Source organism: Liolophura sinensis, chromosome 3, assembly GCF_032854445.1.
Source record: "Liolophura sinensis isolate JHLJ2023 chromosome 3, CUHK_Ljap_v2, whole genome shotgun sequence".
Lineage (NCBI taxonomy): Eukaryota > Metazoa > Mollusca > Polyplacophora > Chitonida > Chitonidae > Liolophura > Liolophura sinensis.
The window spans coordinates 5,822,631-5,837,655 of record NC_088297.1 but is presented as its reverse complement, the minus strand read 5'-3'; the positions used below and the strand labels follow the sequence as shown (position 1 = coordinate 5,837,655).

Sequence of the window (15,025 nt, the reverse complement as noted above, 5' to 3'; positions counted from 1 at the left end):
TCACTGATAAACAGTATGGTGTATATGAACCATCATCTTGCTTTTCATAAATCTGGAACAGACTGGTTGAGAGGTTACTGTGCAGGCTGGTTGAGACCTTACGGTGCAGACTGGTTGAGACGTTACGGTGCAGACTGGTTGAGACGTTACGGTGCATGGCTTTCAAAGGCAAAGCTCTCAATTACCTCCCTTGTGACACAACAGTGACTGACGTAACGCAAGATTACTTTTTGGGGCGTGAAATTACGAGAACTGGAACCTCATCAGCATGCCACTAACTACGAAACTTGCCATTAGCCATTTTCTGAGGTCTCACCCAACCACAGTTCACTCCTAAAAACACACTTTAACGGGACAGTGACCTCAAGGGAGGTAATTTGGGTGTGGCCTTATCAAAAGTCACATGAGGTGTGGGTTTATTGAAGTGGCCTGAGCTCATAAGCACTGCATAACTCTGAACTGCAATGACTTCGCCATATACATTATAAACTGTAATCCAGATGTTTCTCACCAGTGGGGAAAAATTGGGCTGACAGCATGTTATCAGATGCTTAATTCAGTTAACTGGGTGGTGAAGGGGTTGTGAATGGTGAGGGGAGAGGAGTGAGATGGGCAGGGGCATGACAAGGCAGGTAAGTGTGAATGACGTAACCCCAAAGGGTCTTTTTGCTCCATACAGCCCAGACTGTGGGACATTAGGGGGCGGTGACATGGAGAGGTCACCGTGGTAAAGAGAAGATCAGTGTGTTACAGTAGTCAGCTGAAACACCTTTACGTTACCTGGGGGCGATCACTCTCCACCCATTTCCTACCTCTGAGGATTTCGGTCTCATACCGTCACCCTCCCATGGACACATTTATAGGCAGTTCCTGTTTGGGGGGAGGGGCCAAAGTTAATACCCGACGACAAAACCCTTTCTTTACATAGCCTGTTATTCTGGTTACATAATGGAATCTCAACAACAGTAAAACTAAACAGTACTCCTTATGCCTTCACTCTGCCAAGGTGGGGTTCGGTTGGCTTGCATTGGGTGATGGGTGCAGATTATGCAATGCAATCCTCCCACCCATTTTTAAAGCCATTCTAAACAGCATGATGAAATGAACTTCCCCGTAAGGAACTTGCTACAGGCATGCCTTGTCTGAGGCGGGTTGGGACTGGACTGCATGATAAAACTAGAAGTCAAACATCTGAACGAGCTAACACCTCCCGAGCCGCATAAACAGTGAAAAATCCTCTTACACTCAGGCCCACGGTAAGGCCAGTAAAAATTTGATTGTTTCTCATCACAATATTTTGGAAAATTGGCACAGATGGCAGAACAATTTTCAATATCATTTCTGGCTATATTTATGATAATGTCACCTTCTGTCACTATTTCTGACAAAAAATTAGTGAAACAATGAGTTATGATGTGGGTGGTAAAAATCATGTCCAGATATCTGAAGAGGAAAACGTGTCTTATTTATTTATTTATTTGATTAGTATATTTTGCCTTACTCAAGAATATTTCCAACGTACAGGCTGAAGAGGAAGCCAGCATGCGCTGGACTTGAACTCGAGAGTGACTGCATTTGTGAGAGGCTCCTGGGTCACTGTGCAATGCTGGCACGCTAACCACGGAGGCCCCCAGAGGTGATGAGATTCATACCTCTCTAGTCTAGCGTTTGACCTGACTCTCACTGTCATGAGTTATTTTCATTGTTGTTTCACATGACACTTTCCTGAAGAGTTTTTCACTTGCACAACGATGGTGGTTTACATGTGGAGGAACCTGGAGTGAAACGGCGGGTAAACCACCAACCTTTGGCAAGTAACTGACTACCTTCCCTCTAACTATGTACAGATCAGTACACTTTATTGCTAGGAGATTTACATGTAAGGGATCTTAAAGGTTAGAAACATTGGACTACGCAAATGACCACATGAACCTTATTCATCAAAGCCCCAAAAAGAAGTGAAATGAAAGATTTCTCATATTCCCTGCCTATGGCCGGTATTGAACCCACACCTCGTGTGTCCCAGCAGCTGTAGGAGCATCTTAATCACTGGGTCATGACTTGCTCCCTATCACGGTTATTACGTCAGTTATGTAAGCAAATCTCCATCAGTGAAAGCACACTGCAATACCATGAAGGCACAGTTTAATGTCCATTGAGACGGAGCTGTGGGGTGAGGTGGGTGTGGCCATGTATGTTTTGTGTGTGTGTGTGTGTGTGGGGGGGGGGGGGTAGTGGGGGGGAGGGGGGTGTTGAGGGCAGCAGCAGTAAGCTACTTGACCTCACACATCTTCAAACTGTTAGTGTGCCTCCTCTACCTGTCCAGTTACATCAGAATGAAATGCTCAGGAAGTGAGACTGCTGGAGGAGGGGACGGGGGGGGGGGGAGTGTAACAGTAGTAAGTTACCTGAGAAGCTCCACCTCTTTAGGCTGCAGGTGTGCCAGCCCAAACTATCCAGTTACATCAGCATGACACCTCAATACCTGTTCAGGTAGCTGCATGTCTAGTGAGGGGGAAGGGGGAGTGGTTTACCAGCAGTAAGCTACCTCAGAGGTCACACGTCTTCAGGCTGTAGGTGAGACTGCCATGGACAGTGATAGTAACAGTAAGCTGGTAGAAGTAACACCTTCCCAGTCTAGGGGTGTGACTCAACCTAACATTACCTTGCATCATAAAACCTCACTTTCAGAAAAGAACTTCCCAAACTCCAAGGGGGCGCACAAAAGTAACAGCACAGGTACGGTCATGCAGACATCAGGTGGGAGAGAGCAACAATCACACAGTGGTGAATGGAGCCAATTGTCACGCCTCCTGAACTGTCTTATTTCTGACCAATCACACTGCCCCCGAGTTTTATCTTTTGCATGATGGCTTAAGATGGCTGCTTCCTGTTTTAAGTATATAGGCCACAGCCAATCAATTTAATACCGCGGTCATGTGAGAGCTCTGACCCATCAACAACAAACAACTCCAACGACATCTGCACACAGAATTTTCTAGAACAAGATTTTAAGAACAACCCTATGAATAACCATATTCTGTAAGATTGCCCAGCTGTTACTTGTAGAGACCATGTGATAGCCTTAGTAACGGACAGCATGGGTGACAAAAATAGTCCTAGAGGGGCCTCTGTGGCTCAGTTGGTTAACGCGCTAGCGCAGCGTAATGATCCAGGAGTCTCTCACCAATGCGGTTGCTGTGAGTTCAAGTCCAGCTCATGCTGGTTCCTCTCCAGCCGTACGTGGGAAGGTCTGTCAGCAACCTGCAGATGGTCGTGGGTTTCCCCCAGGCACTCCCGGCTTCCACCCACCATAATGCTGGCTGCCATCGTATAAGTGAAGTAATCTTGAGTACGGCGTAAAACACCAATCAAATAAATAAAATAGTCCTAATGTTGTTGGAAAGGAAAATGCCCAGTCTTGAATCGCTGTCAGCAATTGTGTATTCACTGGATTTGTATAATTTTCAGCTTCATAGATATTCTGAGAATTTCTGAGCTTAAGTGATGTTTTTTTGTACAATCAGGGTTGATAATGGAGTAACAAACACAGGCCGTTTCCCCTGAGCTTTAACTTGGGGTGGCCATTTTGTTTTCAACCATACTCAGCCAATCAAATGATCTCCACCTTCTGGTCTGTCTTACAGAATACCATTTTCTGTTAAACTGCTGTCACGGCTGGAATGGTTTTGTGACTTACACTTACAAATACAATCAATTTCTGATTCACTTCATACACATACTATTCCTGGCCATGATTTATTAGCAAGGTGATGTACATGTGTAAATATTAACGACACCGTCTGAATGTTCACGTACAAGCGTTTCATTGACAGACTGCGTGCAGTCTCAAGACAGCTCAAAGCCTAGAAAGTTTGACCCCAGAAATGAAATCTATAATGTCACAACGCCATGGACTCAGAGCTCAAAATTCCATGCAACATACTGGTCTGAGGTCAGTGGAATGTCGGACCAGCCAGTATACTTCAACAAGCACAGCCAAAACTCCATGTAACACAGGCATACTGGTCTGAGGTCAGTGGTATGTTGGACCAGCCAGTATATTTCAACAAGCACAGCCAAAATTCCATGTAACACAGGCATACTGGTCTGAGGTCAGTGGCATGTCGGACCAGCCAGTATACTTCAACAAGCACAGCCAAAATTCCATGTAACACAGGCATACTGGTCTGAGGTCAGTGGTATGTTGGACCAGCCAGTATATTTCAACAAGCACAGCCAAAATTCCATGTACCACAGGCATACTGGTCTGAGGTCAGTGGCATGTCGGACCAGCCAGTATACTTCAACAAGCACAGCCAAAATTTCATGTAACACAGGCATACTGGTCTGAGGTCAGTGGTATGTCGGACCAGCCAGTATACTTCAACAAGCACAGCCAAAATTCCATGTAACACAGGCATACTCGTCTGAGGTCAGTGGAATGTCCGACCAGCCAGTATACTTCAACAAGCACAGTCAAAATTCCATGTAACACAGGCATACTGGTCTGAGGTCAGTGGCATGTCGGACCAGCCAGTATACTTCAACAAGCACAGTCAAAATTCCATGTAACACAGGCATACTGGTCTGAGGTCAGTGGCATGTCGGACCAGCCAGTATACTTCAACAAGCACAGCCAAAATTCCATGTAACACAGGCATACTGGTCTGAGGTCAGTGGCATGTCGGACCAGCCAGTATACTTCAACAAGCACAGTCAAAATTCCATGTAACACAGGCATACTGCTCTGAGGTCAGTGGTATGTCGGACCAGACAGTATACTTCAACAAGCACAGCCAAAATTCCATGTAACACAGGCATACTGATCTGAGGTCAGTGGTATGTTGGACCAGCCAGTATACTTCAACAAGCACAGTCAAAATTCCATGTAACACAGGCATACTGGTCTGAGGTCAGTGGTATGTCGGACCAGCCAGTATACTTCAACAAGCACAGCCAAAATTCCATGTAACACAGGCATACTCATCTGTGGTCGGTGGTATGTCCGACCAGCCAGTATACTTCAACAAGCACAGTCAAAATTCCATGTAACACAGGCATACTGGTCTGAGGTCAGTGGTATGTTGGATCAGCCAGTATACTTCAACAAGCACAGCCAAAATTCCATGTAACACAGGCATACTGGTCTGAGGTCAGTGGTATGTCGGACCAGCCAGTATACTTCAACAAGCACAGTCAAAATTCCATGTAACACAGGCATACTGGTCTGAGGTCAGTGGAATGTCGGACCAGCCAGTATACTTCAATAACACAGGCATACTGCTCTGAGGTCAGTGGTATGTTGGACCAGCCAGTATACTTCAACAAGCACAGTCAAAATTCCATGTAACACAGGCATACTGCTCTGAGGTCAGTGGTATGTTGGACCAGCCAGTATACTTCAACAAGCACAGCCAAAATTCCATGTAACACAGGCATACTGGTCTGAGGTCAGTGGTATGTTGGATCAGCCAGTATACTTCAACACGCACAGCCAAAATTCCATGTAACACAGGCATACTGGTCTGAGGTCAGTGGTATGTCGGACCAGCCAGTATACTTCAACAAGCACAGTCAAAATTCCATGTAACACAGGCATACTGGTCTGAGGTCAGTGGTATGTCGGACCAGCCAGTATACTTCAACAAGCACAGTCAAAATTCCATGTAACACAGGCATACTGGTCTGAGGTCAGTGGAATGTCGGACCAGCCAGTATACTTCAATAACACAGGCATACTGCTCTGAGGTCAGTGGTATGTTGGACCAGCCAGTATACTTCAACAAGCACAGTCAAAATTCCATGTAACACAGGCATACTGCTCTGAGGTCAGTGGTATGTTGGACCAGCCCGTATACTTCAACAAGCACAGCCAAAATTCCATGTAACACAGGCATACTGGTCTGAGGTCAGTGGTATGTTGGATCAGCCAGTATACTTCAACACGCACAGCCAAAATTCCATGTAACACAGGCATACTGGTCTGAGGTCAGTGGTATGTCGGACCAGCCAGTATACTTCAACAAGCACAGTCAAAATTCCATGTAACACAGGCATACTGGTCTGAGGTCAGTGGTATGTTGGACCAGCCAGTATACTTCAACAAGCACAGCCAAAATTCCATGTAACACAGGCATACTGGTCTGAGGTCAGTGGTATGTTGGACCAGCCAGTATACTTCAACAAGCACAGCCAAAATTCCATGTAACACAGGCATACTGGTCTGAGGTCAGTGGTATGTCCGACCAGCCAGTATACTTCAACAAGCACAGCCAAAATTGCATTTTACTAGCAATTCGCTCTGTGAATATGTAAGTATGCTTGGGGTTTATCATCATGCTTAACAATTTTTCATTCATATGAAGACAAGGAGTCATCAGGTGTGCACACAGATACTATGTCTTCTTGTGGCATGGCCAATCCATATCGCCACTGAAGTATCAGGCTGAAGACACCAGACATGACACCCCACCAAGTCACATTGTACCGACACAGGGCTAACCAGTCATGTATCCTTGCTCTAACCTATCAGTGTTGAGCGCCAAGCGAGGCAGCAACAAATACCATTTTTAAAGTCTTTGGAAAGACCCAACCCGGGTTTGATCCCCAGGTCTCTCGACTTCCGAGGCAGACACTTTAACCATTAGGACACCAAAGCGGTCTGCACTCTTACAAGATAAGTTCTCTTACAATCTTACTGCTGTGCAATTATAGCCATGAAATGCCTCGCTTTCTGCCAACATATTTCAGTGTCCTTTCCAAAATTACCATGCATGAGTTTTGTCATTATGCATTTTCATCTACAAGAATGTCTTGACTTAATGGCAATGGTTTCTACACTGTCCTGTGACAACCAATCACAACAGAGTATAACGCCAATAGTTCTCAGAATGCTTGTAATAACAAAGTAAGCAATGAAACATAATAACAAAGTAACCAATGAAGTAAAATAACAAAGTAACCAATGAAACTAAAGATTACTTTTCTATCATCCAATCCCGGTCCATTGCAGAGATGTGTACGTCACACTGTCTTTCTCAGTGTCGAACGAGCAAATCAGAACAGTTTTTTTAACATTTGACCCCAGACGTCCCATGGCAACCACATCCATAGCGGCCATCTTTTTATGATGCGGGATGCAAATGGCAATGAAAAACGCGTGGTACCTTGATGGATCACCTGGATGAATAAAAACAGAATAAAATGTTTTGTTAGACTGAGATACACACTGGCGTTTTATCTCTCCAGAATTTCTTTAAATGTGTGTTACAGCAATGCCTGCTTTGCAGACTTCAAAAAATCGATACCATTATAAAAATTTGCCACCTGTGACCTTACTGACTGGAAAAAAATCAGTTGATGCCACACATCTATCTTTCACAGATATGTTCCAGATTAGAGACAAATGGACGACAATTGAATCTGAACTCCAAACCTCTACATTTCTGATTCCACAAAACATTCAGAATCTTAGTGACATTTGTGAGCTGATAACAATGTGGCCAAAGTTTACAGTTAGACAGTGAAATGGAGTCTTTTATAATAAATATACATTATTTTATAAATATTTTTAATATTTTTATTTGGGCTTTTGTGTTTCTCTCCATGTTAGTTTCTCAAATTGAAATATCTATACTGAGATATTTATATCTAAATATTATTATCATTAGCCTGAATCAAACCCCCCCCCCCACTACTGACCAATGATATTTTTTCAGGATGGCCTTTAAAAAGTGACTGGCTCAGATCTCTGCTAAAATTTTGACAGGCTCTGGTTTTAATGATTACGTGGTTACTCTGTGATAGGATTTGCAAACTTATCCCACACCCCAGATAAAATACTCCTGTCATCATTGGACAGGAACGGTCACCTATGGGACGTGTATATTCCTGTATCCTGCAGCAGATACCATATGTGTCTGTTGACAGGGTTATCTCCCTTTGTTTGGCTGTAGCAACAATGACGATGCTGAAGTGACTGACCTGTACACTGGCCCTCTGCGCTTATTTCATAGGATTTCTGGGGTAACATATGTATAGGGGGAATTCGTTACACAGTTACTGACTGTCAGGATACAACAATATAGGGTGTTAGTAACCGTCCTACTAGGAGAGGCCATGTTACAAAGTTAACTCGTCGTTGTTTTCCCAGCAGAACAAAGGGACATAACCTAGTCATGACACATACACATCGGCATGCACTGCAGGATACGGAAATATATACGTCCCCTATGTGACCATTGCTGTCAAAGAAAAAAAACACAGTATTTCATCTGATGTGGGCTAAGTTCAAACCTAAAGTATTTCCTATTATGCCATTTAGCCTAGCTGTAATGTTATTGTACCATATGTCCGCTTTGAGGTCAAAACGTTTTGTCTTTCACTCGGTTCTAAGAGCTCAAAACACCTAGAATCCAGATGTCTGAAATACTGTCCCGTCCACATCATGTTACTTAGTTTGGTTTCATACAGATTATTTCATAGGCCGTATTGACAGCTTATTTGTACGTCCAGTTAGAATGGAGAAATGTAGCAATCAGAAGAGACTGCATAGAGAATGAATGGAAGTAATTATGAAATTAATTACCTGACTAAAATAAACATATGTATACACAAGTTTAGATCATAGGGTGGGAGATGTACGCTTAGTTTCAGGGAAATAGGTTCAAGACTGTATGGAGAGCTGCGAAACAGAAAAGATGACCTCAAACTGAGCCCAGATCATCACAAAGATGACTTTTGCATCATGCAAATATTCCAAATTTCAGAGTCATAAATGATTGACTGTTGTATTTTATTCACTTCCATGTTGTTTAACATAGATATAAAATGGGATCTTGTACATTTCACGCCTATAAGCCATAATGGATGACCTCAGTTTTTGTCAAGGTCATCACTCTGATGGCATTGAGCCAGAAATCCCCCTTGCTTCTTCCTGGAGAATCAAACCTGCTAGCTATTTGCGATTCCACCCAATCTTTCATCAATGCTACAGATGATTTGACTTACCAGGGTACACCAGAAAATCTCCACCAAACTTGCAGCCTGATGTCAGAAAATAGCCTCTCTCCCACAAGTCCCTGAAAACTTGACAGCGCATCACTTCCTGTTCACTTAATGGGAAATTCCACTCAACAGCGACCTCTGTCCTTTTCTCTCTCCAGGGGTTCTCTGAACAAGGGAGATAACTCACATCAAATCAAATTTGCCTATGGTTCAACACCACTTTCAAAGAGTAGATTATATGTCCGTGTCTCATTGCTACAAGATGGTCTAAATGCTTGGTCACATTCATAGTGCTGCCTCACTGTAACACCATGCTGAAGACATCAGAAAAGAAATAACCTACATTTTTTGTTGGAGTTTGTCTTATAAATGTAAGATACAGTGCACAAATGACTTTATTCCAAACCACTAAAAGAAGCTTCGTTAAAGATTTTTCGTGGTGTGCAATATGCAATATGACAGTGCATAAAAAACAATGTGTATCAAAGTGTATCTAAGGTTTAGATTTGTAACCCTAATCACTGCTCGAAGAGAAAGGAATGAATGTACGGCTGCAAGAGCACCAAAGGCAAAGGTGTTTACAATCTGAATGGTGTTTTACGTCGTACTCAAGAATGGTTCACATATACGATGGCGGCCAGCATTATGGTTGGAGGAAACTGGACAGAGCCCGAGGGAAACCCACGACCATCCGCAGGTTGCTGACAGACAGACAGTGGTTTTCATCCTACACCTGGTGTGCCTCACAACTTTGGTAAAGTATCTGGTGTGCTTCGCAGTTTTAGTCCAGCAAATGGTGTGCCTCATGGTTTTAGTCCAGCACCTGGTGTGCCTCATGATTTTAGTTCAGCACCCTACTAGACTCCACACATGACACTAGACACCATGTGAAATCAGACATCACACTAGACACCATGCATGACACTAGGCACCACACATGGCACAAAACACAATACATGACACTAGACACTACACATGGCACTAGATACCAGATCAGACACTAGACACCACATCAGACACCCGACATCCCACATAGCTAAAACATCATACCACTGAGCATCAAAAACATCATCACGATAAATACTTCTTTGCTCACCCAGCTGAATGGATTGAAGGATCCATTTTACATGACACTAGACACCACACATGGCACTGGAACCCATACATGACACCAGACACCCAAGTGTTCACCCTGCTGAATGATTTGAAGGATCCATTTTACATGACACTAGACACCACACATGACACTAGACACCATACATGACACTAGACACCCTAGTGCTCACCCAGCTGAATGAATCGAAGGATCCATTTTACAGTTTTACAATCCCATGAAACATGAATAAAGGCTTACCTGTGAACAACTGCACCATTGTATGGTCAGTGGAGATCGCTGGTATGTTCACACTCTCAACATCAAAGCTGACTTCCTCCTCCTCTTCTGCCGTACTTCCTGACTCTTCATAGCTCTTCTGCGACTCCTTTAGTTTCCTCTTCTTGGCCTTCCGCCCCTCAAGAATTTTTGGAAGGTGTCTGCGCATCTCTTCTCTTCTTTCTTCCCTGTACATCTCAATCTACAGTGATCATTAGAAAGGCGAACGAGGTATAATGCTCTGTTACAATATACAGTTTGATTTGAATTACCGATTAATGGAACGCCTCACGAATATTTCAGTTCTATGTTTTTTATTTATTTATTTATTTCATTAGTGTTTTATGGCGTACTCAAGAATATTTCACTTATACGATGGCGGCCAGCATTATGGTGGGTGGAAACGGGGCACAGCCCGGGGAAACCCACGACCATCCGCAGGTTGCTGGCAACCCTTCCCATGTACTGCCAGAGAGGAAGCCAGCAGGAGCTGGACTCGAACTCACAGCGACCGCATTGGTGAGAGACTCCTGGGTCATTACGCTGTGCTAGTGCGCTAACCAACTGAACCACGGAGGCCCCTCCATATTTTTTAGGCCAATGGTTTCTCCCTGTGCAGCCATATGTATGTGACATTAACTTACTGTACTTATTTATTTATACTTATATTTATTTATTTATTTGTTCAATGCTGCGCTTAAAAATTTTCTGCGAATGTGGGTGGAGGAGCCCTGGAATGACAAATTTCCTGACTTTGTGTCGCAGCCAAAACACATGAATTGCTAAAGCGGCCGCATTAACAAAGAGGCCTGATGGTCAGAGCAAGCCAAAAACAAAAAAAAAAAACATCTACAACAGTTTCTATGTAGGCCAAATCCTATTCTCCAGAAGACGTTTTTATCAAAAGTTGAAGATAAGCGGAAATTAATGACATTATTATTTTGTAATCGCACTGGATTTTTGACTCACCTGTTCTTGATGTTGATTTCTCCGAAGCTCCTGAAAACAGCTCACCTGTGCAGGTTTGGGTGACATCAAAGGTTTGGTGTCATCTATCAAGCGACAGACACCTAAATGCAGAGCAGAAGATGAGTCAATCACATCAAAGATGGCTCAAGTTGATAGATAATTGATAATGGTAGCACCAAATCAAAGTTTTAGGAATAAATGAATCAAGACACCTGCCTTATTTATTGTGCTTGAGACCTCGTTGGCTGTGTCAGGTTAAGAGTTCCGTGGTAGATTGTTAAACACCATAGGTAGATTCCAAAAAGCCATATTTGACTTTAGTCAAAATTTGAACTACGATCACAAAATTTATTTTTCAGCTTTAGAAGTTAAAATTTTGTCCACCTCACCAGTATTAGCTAAAGACAAAAGATTCCAAATTTCTACTTCAAGAACCAAAAACTAAGCACTGTAAAGAGATTCTAAATTTTGACGTGAGTCGGAAACGGGTATGTGGAATCAACCAGAGCTGTATGATAAATAAACCCCACCATAAAAATGAAACATTTAAATGTATTTAACTGAAAAAAATTTAACTGAAAATATCAACAAGCATTTTTTAACAAAATTTTTACCCATCCACCATCATTTTTTGTATTCCTTTCACCTTAAAAAGAAAATACAGAGCTTGTGGCCAGTGTCTTTTCCAACTGTCAAATTGATAATTCGAGATTTCAGCTACTGTTCTCACCTGTCTCTAGTAGCAGTGAAGCTTCCTCCTTCATCAGCTGTAAAGGTATGCCAAGGTGCGCATTCTGACGCGGCAGACGAGGAAGGCACCCGACAAGAGTCCCGACAATACGGTGACGTTCTCGCAAGGTACACACATCTGAAATGCAAAATGAAAATTTTGATGGTTCATCAGTGTTAGGTATCATATTATTACGGAGCTTACCAGCTGGGGATTTGAACCAGCGATCACTGGGTTACCAGTCCACATTTCTAACACCAGACTAAAGGGAAATTCCTTCCCTCCCGGAGGTTGATGGCGCTTACATATCACCTGTTACAATACAGAACTGAAAAGTAAGGTTAAACAAGAGATTTCCAACAAAAGTCTTTAATACATCTATATACTAGAAAATTAATTATAGATTTTTTTTATTACCTGTTAAAAATAGTGGATGAGGTGCATCACTAAAAATGCACAAAAGTTTCTCCATTTTACATGCATTGCGATATGAAATGGCTCCTTAAGATTTCTGTCTCGACATGTGCGAATTACTATTTTATACTTAGAATATATCAAGGTATCTTTTGGTAAAGAAATACCTCGTAGCAACATATCATATGACTAAATATCATAATAAGCGTTAATTAGGCCATTCTTAAAGTGAAAGACAGCACCTGACTAATGTTTATATCCCCTGAAAGACTACCATTCAAAGTATCTTAAACCAGCATTAAAAATTTTTTTTTTAGTTCTTTGTCAACGCAGTAAAAGTTTAGTGATTGTAGTACAACAAGATTCATGTTTAATTCTGAAACAAATGGAAATAAATCTAGTCACCACTGAGGCTGATGTAGGCATTGGACTGTTCAGTTTTGTGGTGGTGGCTTCTAAGATGAAGCAGTGCTGACGTCAGAGAAAGCAATTCAGCTTGAACACAGCATTTCAATGATTTTATTGTATTTGATAAAAGACATGAGAAAAAATCATCCCTTGTAAGCAAGAAAGACGAAGGAGCAAAAGCTAAATTCTTCAATTCTTATAAATTTAGAGAAAAAAAATTACGGCATAAGATTTCATTAATTTTAAGCATTGTCCAGTGAAATACTGTCTTCTTGTTTCCATCAACCTTCGGCATCCCTAATGAGTTTTTCACTCACTCTGACTTGTTATTTAGGAACTTCTGACTAAACTGTAAAATGAACGACAAAAAATGTATCTGTATAATTTGAACAGCGTGTCTAAGTAGGCCTAGGGTCTGCTGGGGAGATGAATGCAGTTTGGACGGTATGCTACTGACTGGCATAATTTGCGATACCATTGTTGCACATTATGCGGCTTGCAGTTTGGACCGTATGCTACTGTCTGACATTATTTGCGATACCATTGTTGCACATTATGCGGCTTGCAGTTTGGACCGTATGCTACTGTCTGACATTATTTCCGATACCATTGTTGCACATTATGCACCTTGCAGTTTGAACGGTATGCTACTGTCTGGCATAATTTGCGATACCATTGTTGCACATTACGCAGTTTGCAGTTTGGACCGTATGCTACTGTCTGACATTATTTGCGATACCATTGTTGCACATTATGCGGCTTGCAGTTTGGACCGTATGCTACTGTCTGGCATAATTTGCGATACCATTGTTGCACATTACGCAGTTTGCAGTTTGGACCGTATGCTACTGTCTGACATTATTTGCGATACCATTGTTGCACATTATGCGGCTTGAAGTTTGGACCGTATGCTACTGTCTGGCATAATTTGCGATACCATTGTTGCACATTACGCAGTTTGCAGTTTGGACCGTATGCTACTGTCTGACATTATTTGCGATACCACTGTTGCACATTATGCGGCTTACAGTTTGGACGGTATGCTACTGTCTGGCATAATTTGCGATACCATTGTTGCACATTACGCAGTTTGCAGTTTGGACCGTATGCTACTGTCTGACATTATTTGCGATACCATCATTGCACATTACGCAGTTTGCAGTTTGGACGGTATGCTACTGTCTGACATCATTTGTGATACCATCGTTGCACATTACGCGGCTTGCAGTTTGGACGGTATGCTACTGTCTGAACTGTACTGTTCGCAACCTTCTGGGAAGAAGAGTTCTACCGGAAATGTACGAACTGCACTTCAGCAGTTTCCGACAGCAATTCTCCTCCTAACACAGAAGACTTCGGGACTAGTTCTTAGGCAAAGTGGAGTTGCCCACAGCGGATTTTGGTGCTGACTTTATTTATAATTTATCAACTTGTGGTACATGTTAGAATTTTTTTATGGCATGCACCTGCAAGGATATACATACTCTTTTCAATGGCATTTGATTAATATTTAAATTTTCTTCTTCTTTAAATGTAGGGAGTCTTTGGTCGTTGACCACTAATATCTAATAAAATGCAAGTAACATCGCCTTCAGTAACTCTGCTTAAGCCATAGTGTTAGTATGGTCTCTCGCAGATAAAGTGTATTGCACCGGTAACATGCGAGACCATTTGCCAGCTATCACACTCGAAGCTCTCACATCTGCTCTGGTTTTACTTTCTGGGCTGTATGTCATTCACGTTAATACATTTTAACTAGTATTTAATTTTAAAAAAAAAACTTAATATAACACGTGAAATTTGAAGATGTCTGTCATAACGTCTATCACTTGTTCAGTGTTGCTAAATCCAACATAGACATTTCAAATTTTGACCAAGTGAAAATAGTTTTATTTACTGTGAATGAAAGTGGAAAGCTCTATTTATATAAAATCCTGCTATGATCTCACTTAACACTGTACTCATACCATTGGGATTCCATACAAATATATTTCCATGCGCAAGAAATAAACAGATTTTCTGCTTTTCCTGTAAAATTTCGTCTTGAGGTGTGATGGAATCATCCGCAGACATCTTTCCACGGTGACAGTTTATCGCCATGTGCGATAAACAAAGGGACATAA

General features: G+C 42.2%; 1 protein-coding gene across 3 annotated transcripts in view; it reads right to left on the bottom strand.

The window, feature by feature from the left end:
- Nucleotides 1-14,988, bottom strand: part of LOC135463741 (tRNA-splicing endonuclease subunit Sen34-like) — a 28,746-nt gene extending 13,758 nt beyond the window's left edge. For all 3 annotated transcript variants that reach the window (XR_010443585.1, XR_010443586.1, XM_064741159.1), the window contains exons 1-6: nucleotides 14,870-14,988; nucleotides 12,081-12,218; nucleotides 11,351-11,451; nucleotides 10,364-10,583; nucleotides 9,013-9,174; nucleotides 6,985-7,182 (exon numbers count right to left, since the gene is read on the bottom strand). Coding sequence is in view for 1 of the 3 variants with exons in the window: in XM_064741159.1 (XP_064597229.1) it covers nucleotides 6,992-7,182; nucleotides 9,013-9,174; nucleotides 10,364-10,583; nucleotides 11,351-11,451; nucleotides 12,081-12,218; nucleotides 14,870-14,975 (918 nt within the window). In the remaining 2 variants the exon portion in view is untranslated. The remainder of the gene's footprint in view (nucleotides 1-6,984; nucleotides 7,183-9,012; nucleotides 9,175-10,363; nucleotides 10,584-11,350; nucleotides 11,452-12,080; nucleotides 12,219-14,869) is intronic.
- Between the last annotated feature and the right edge of the window lie 37 nt (nucleotides 14,989-15,025).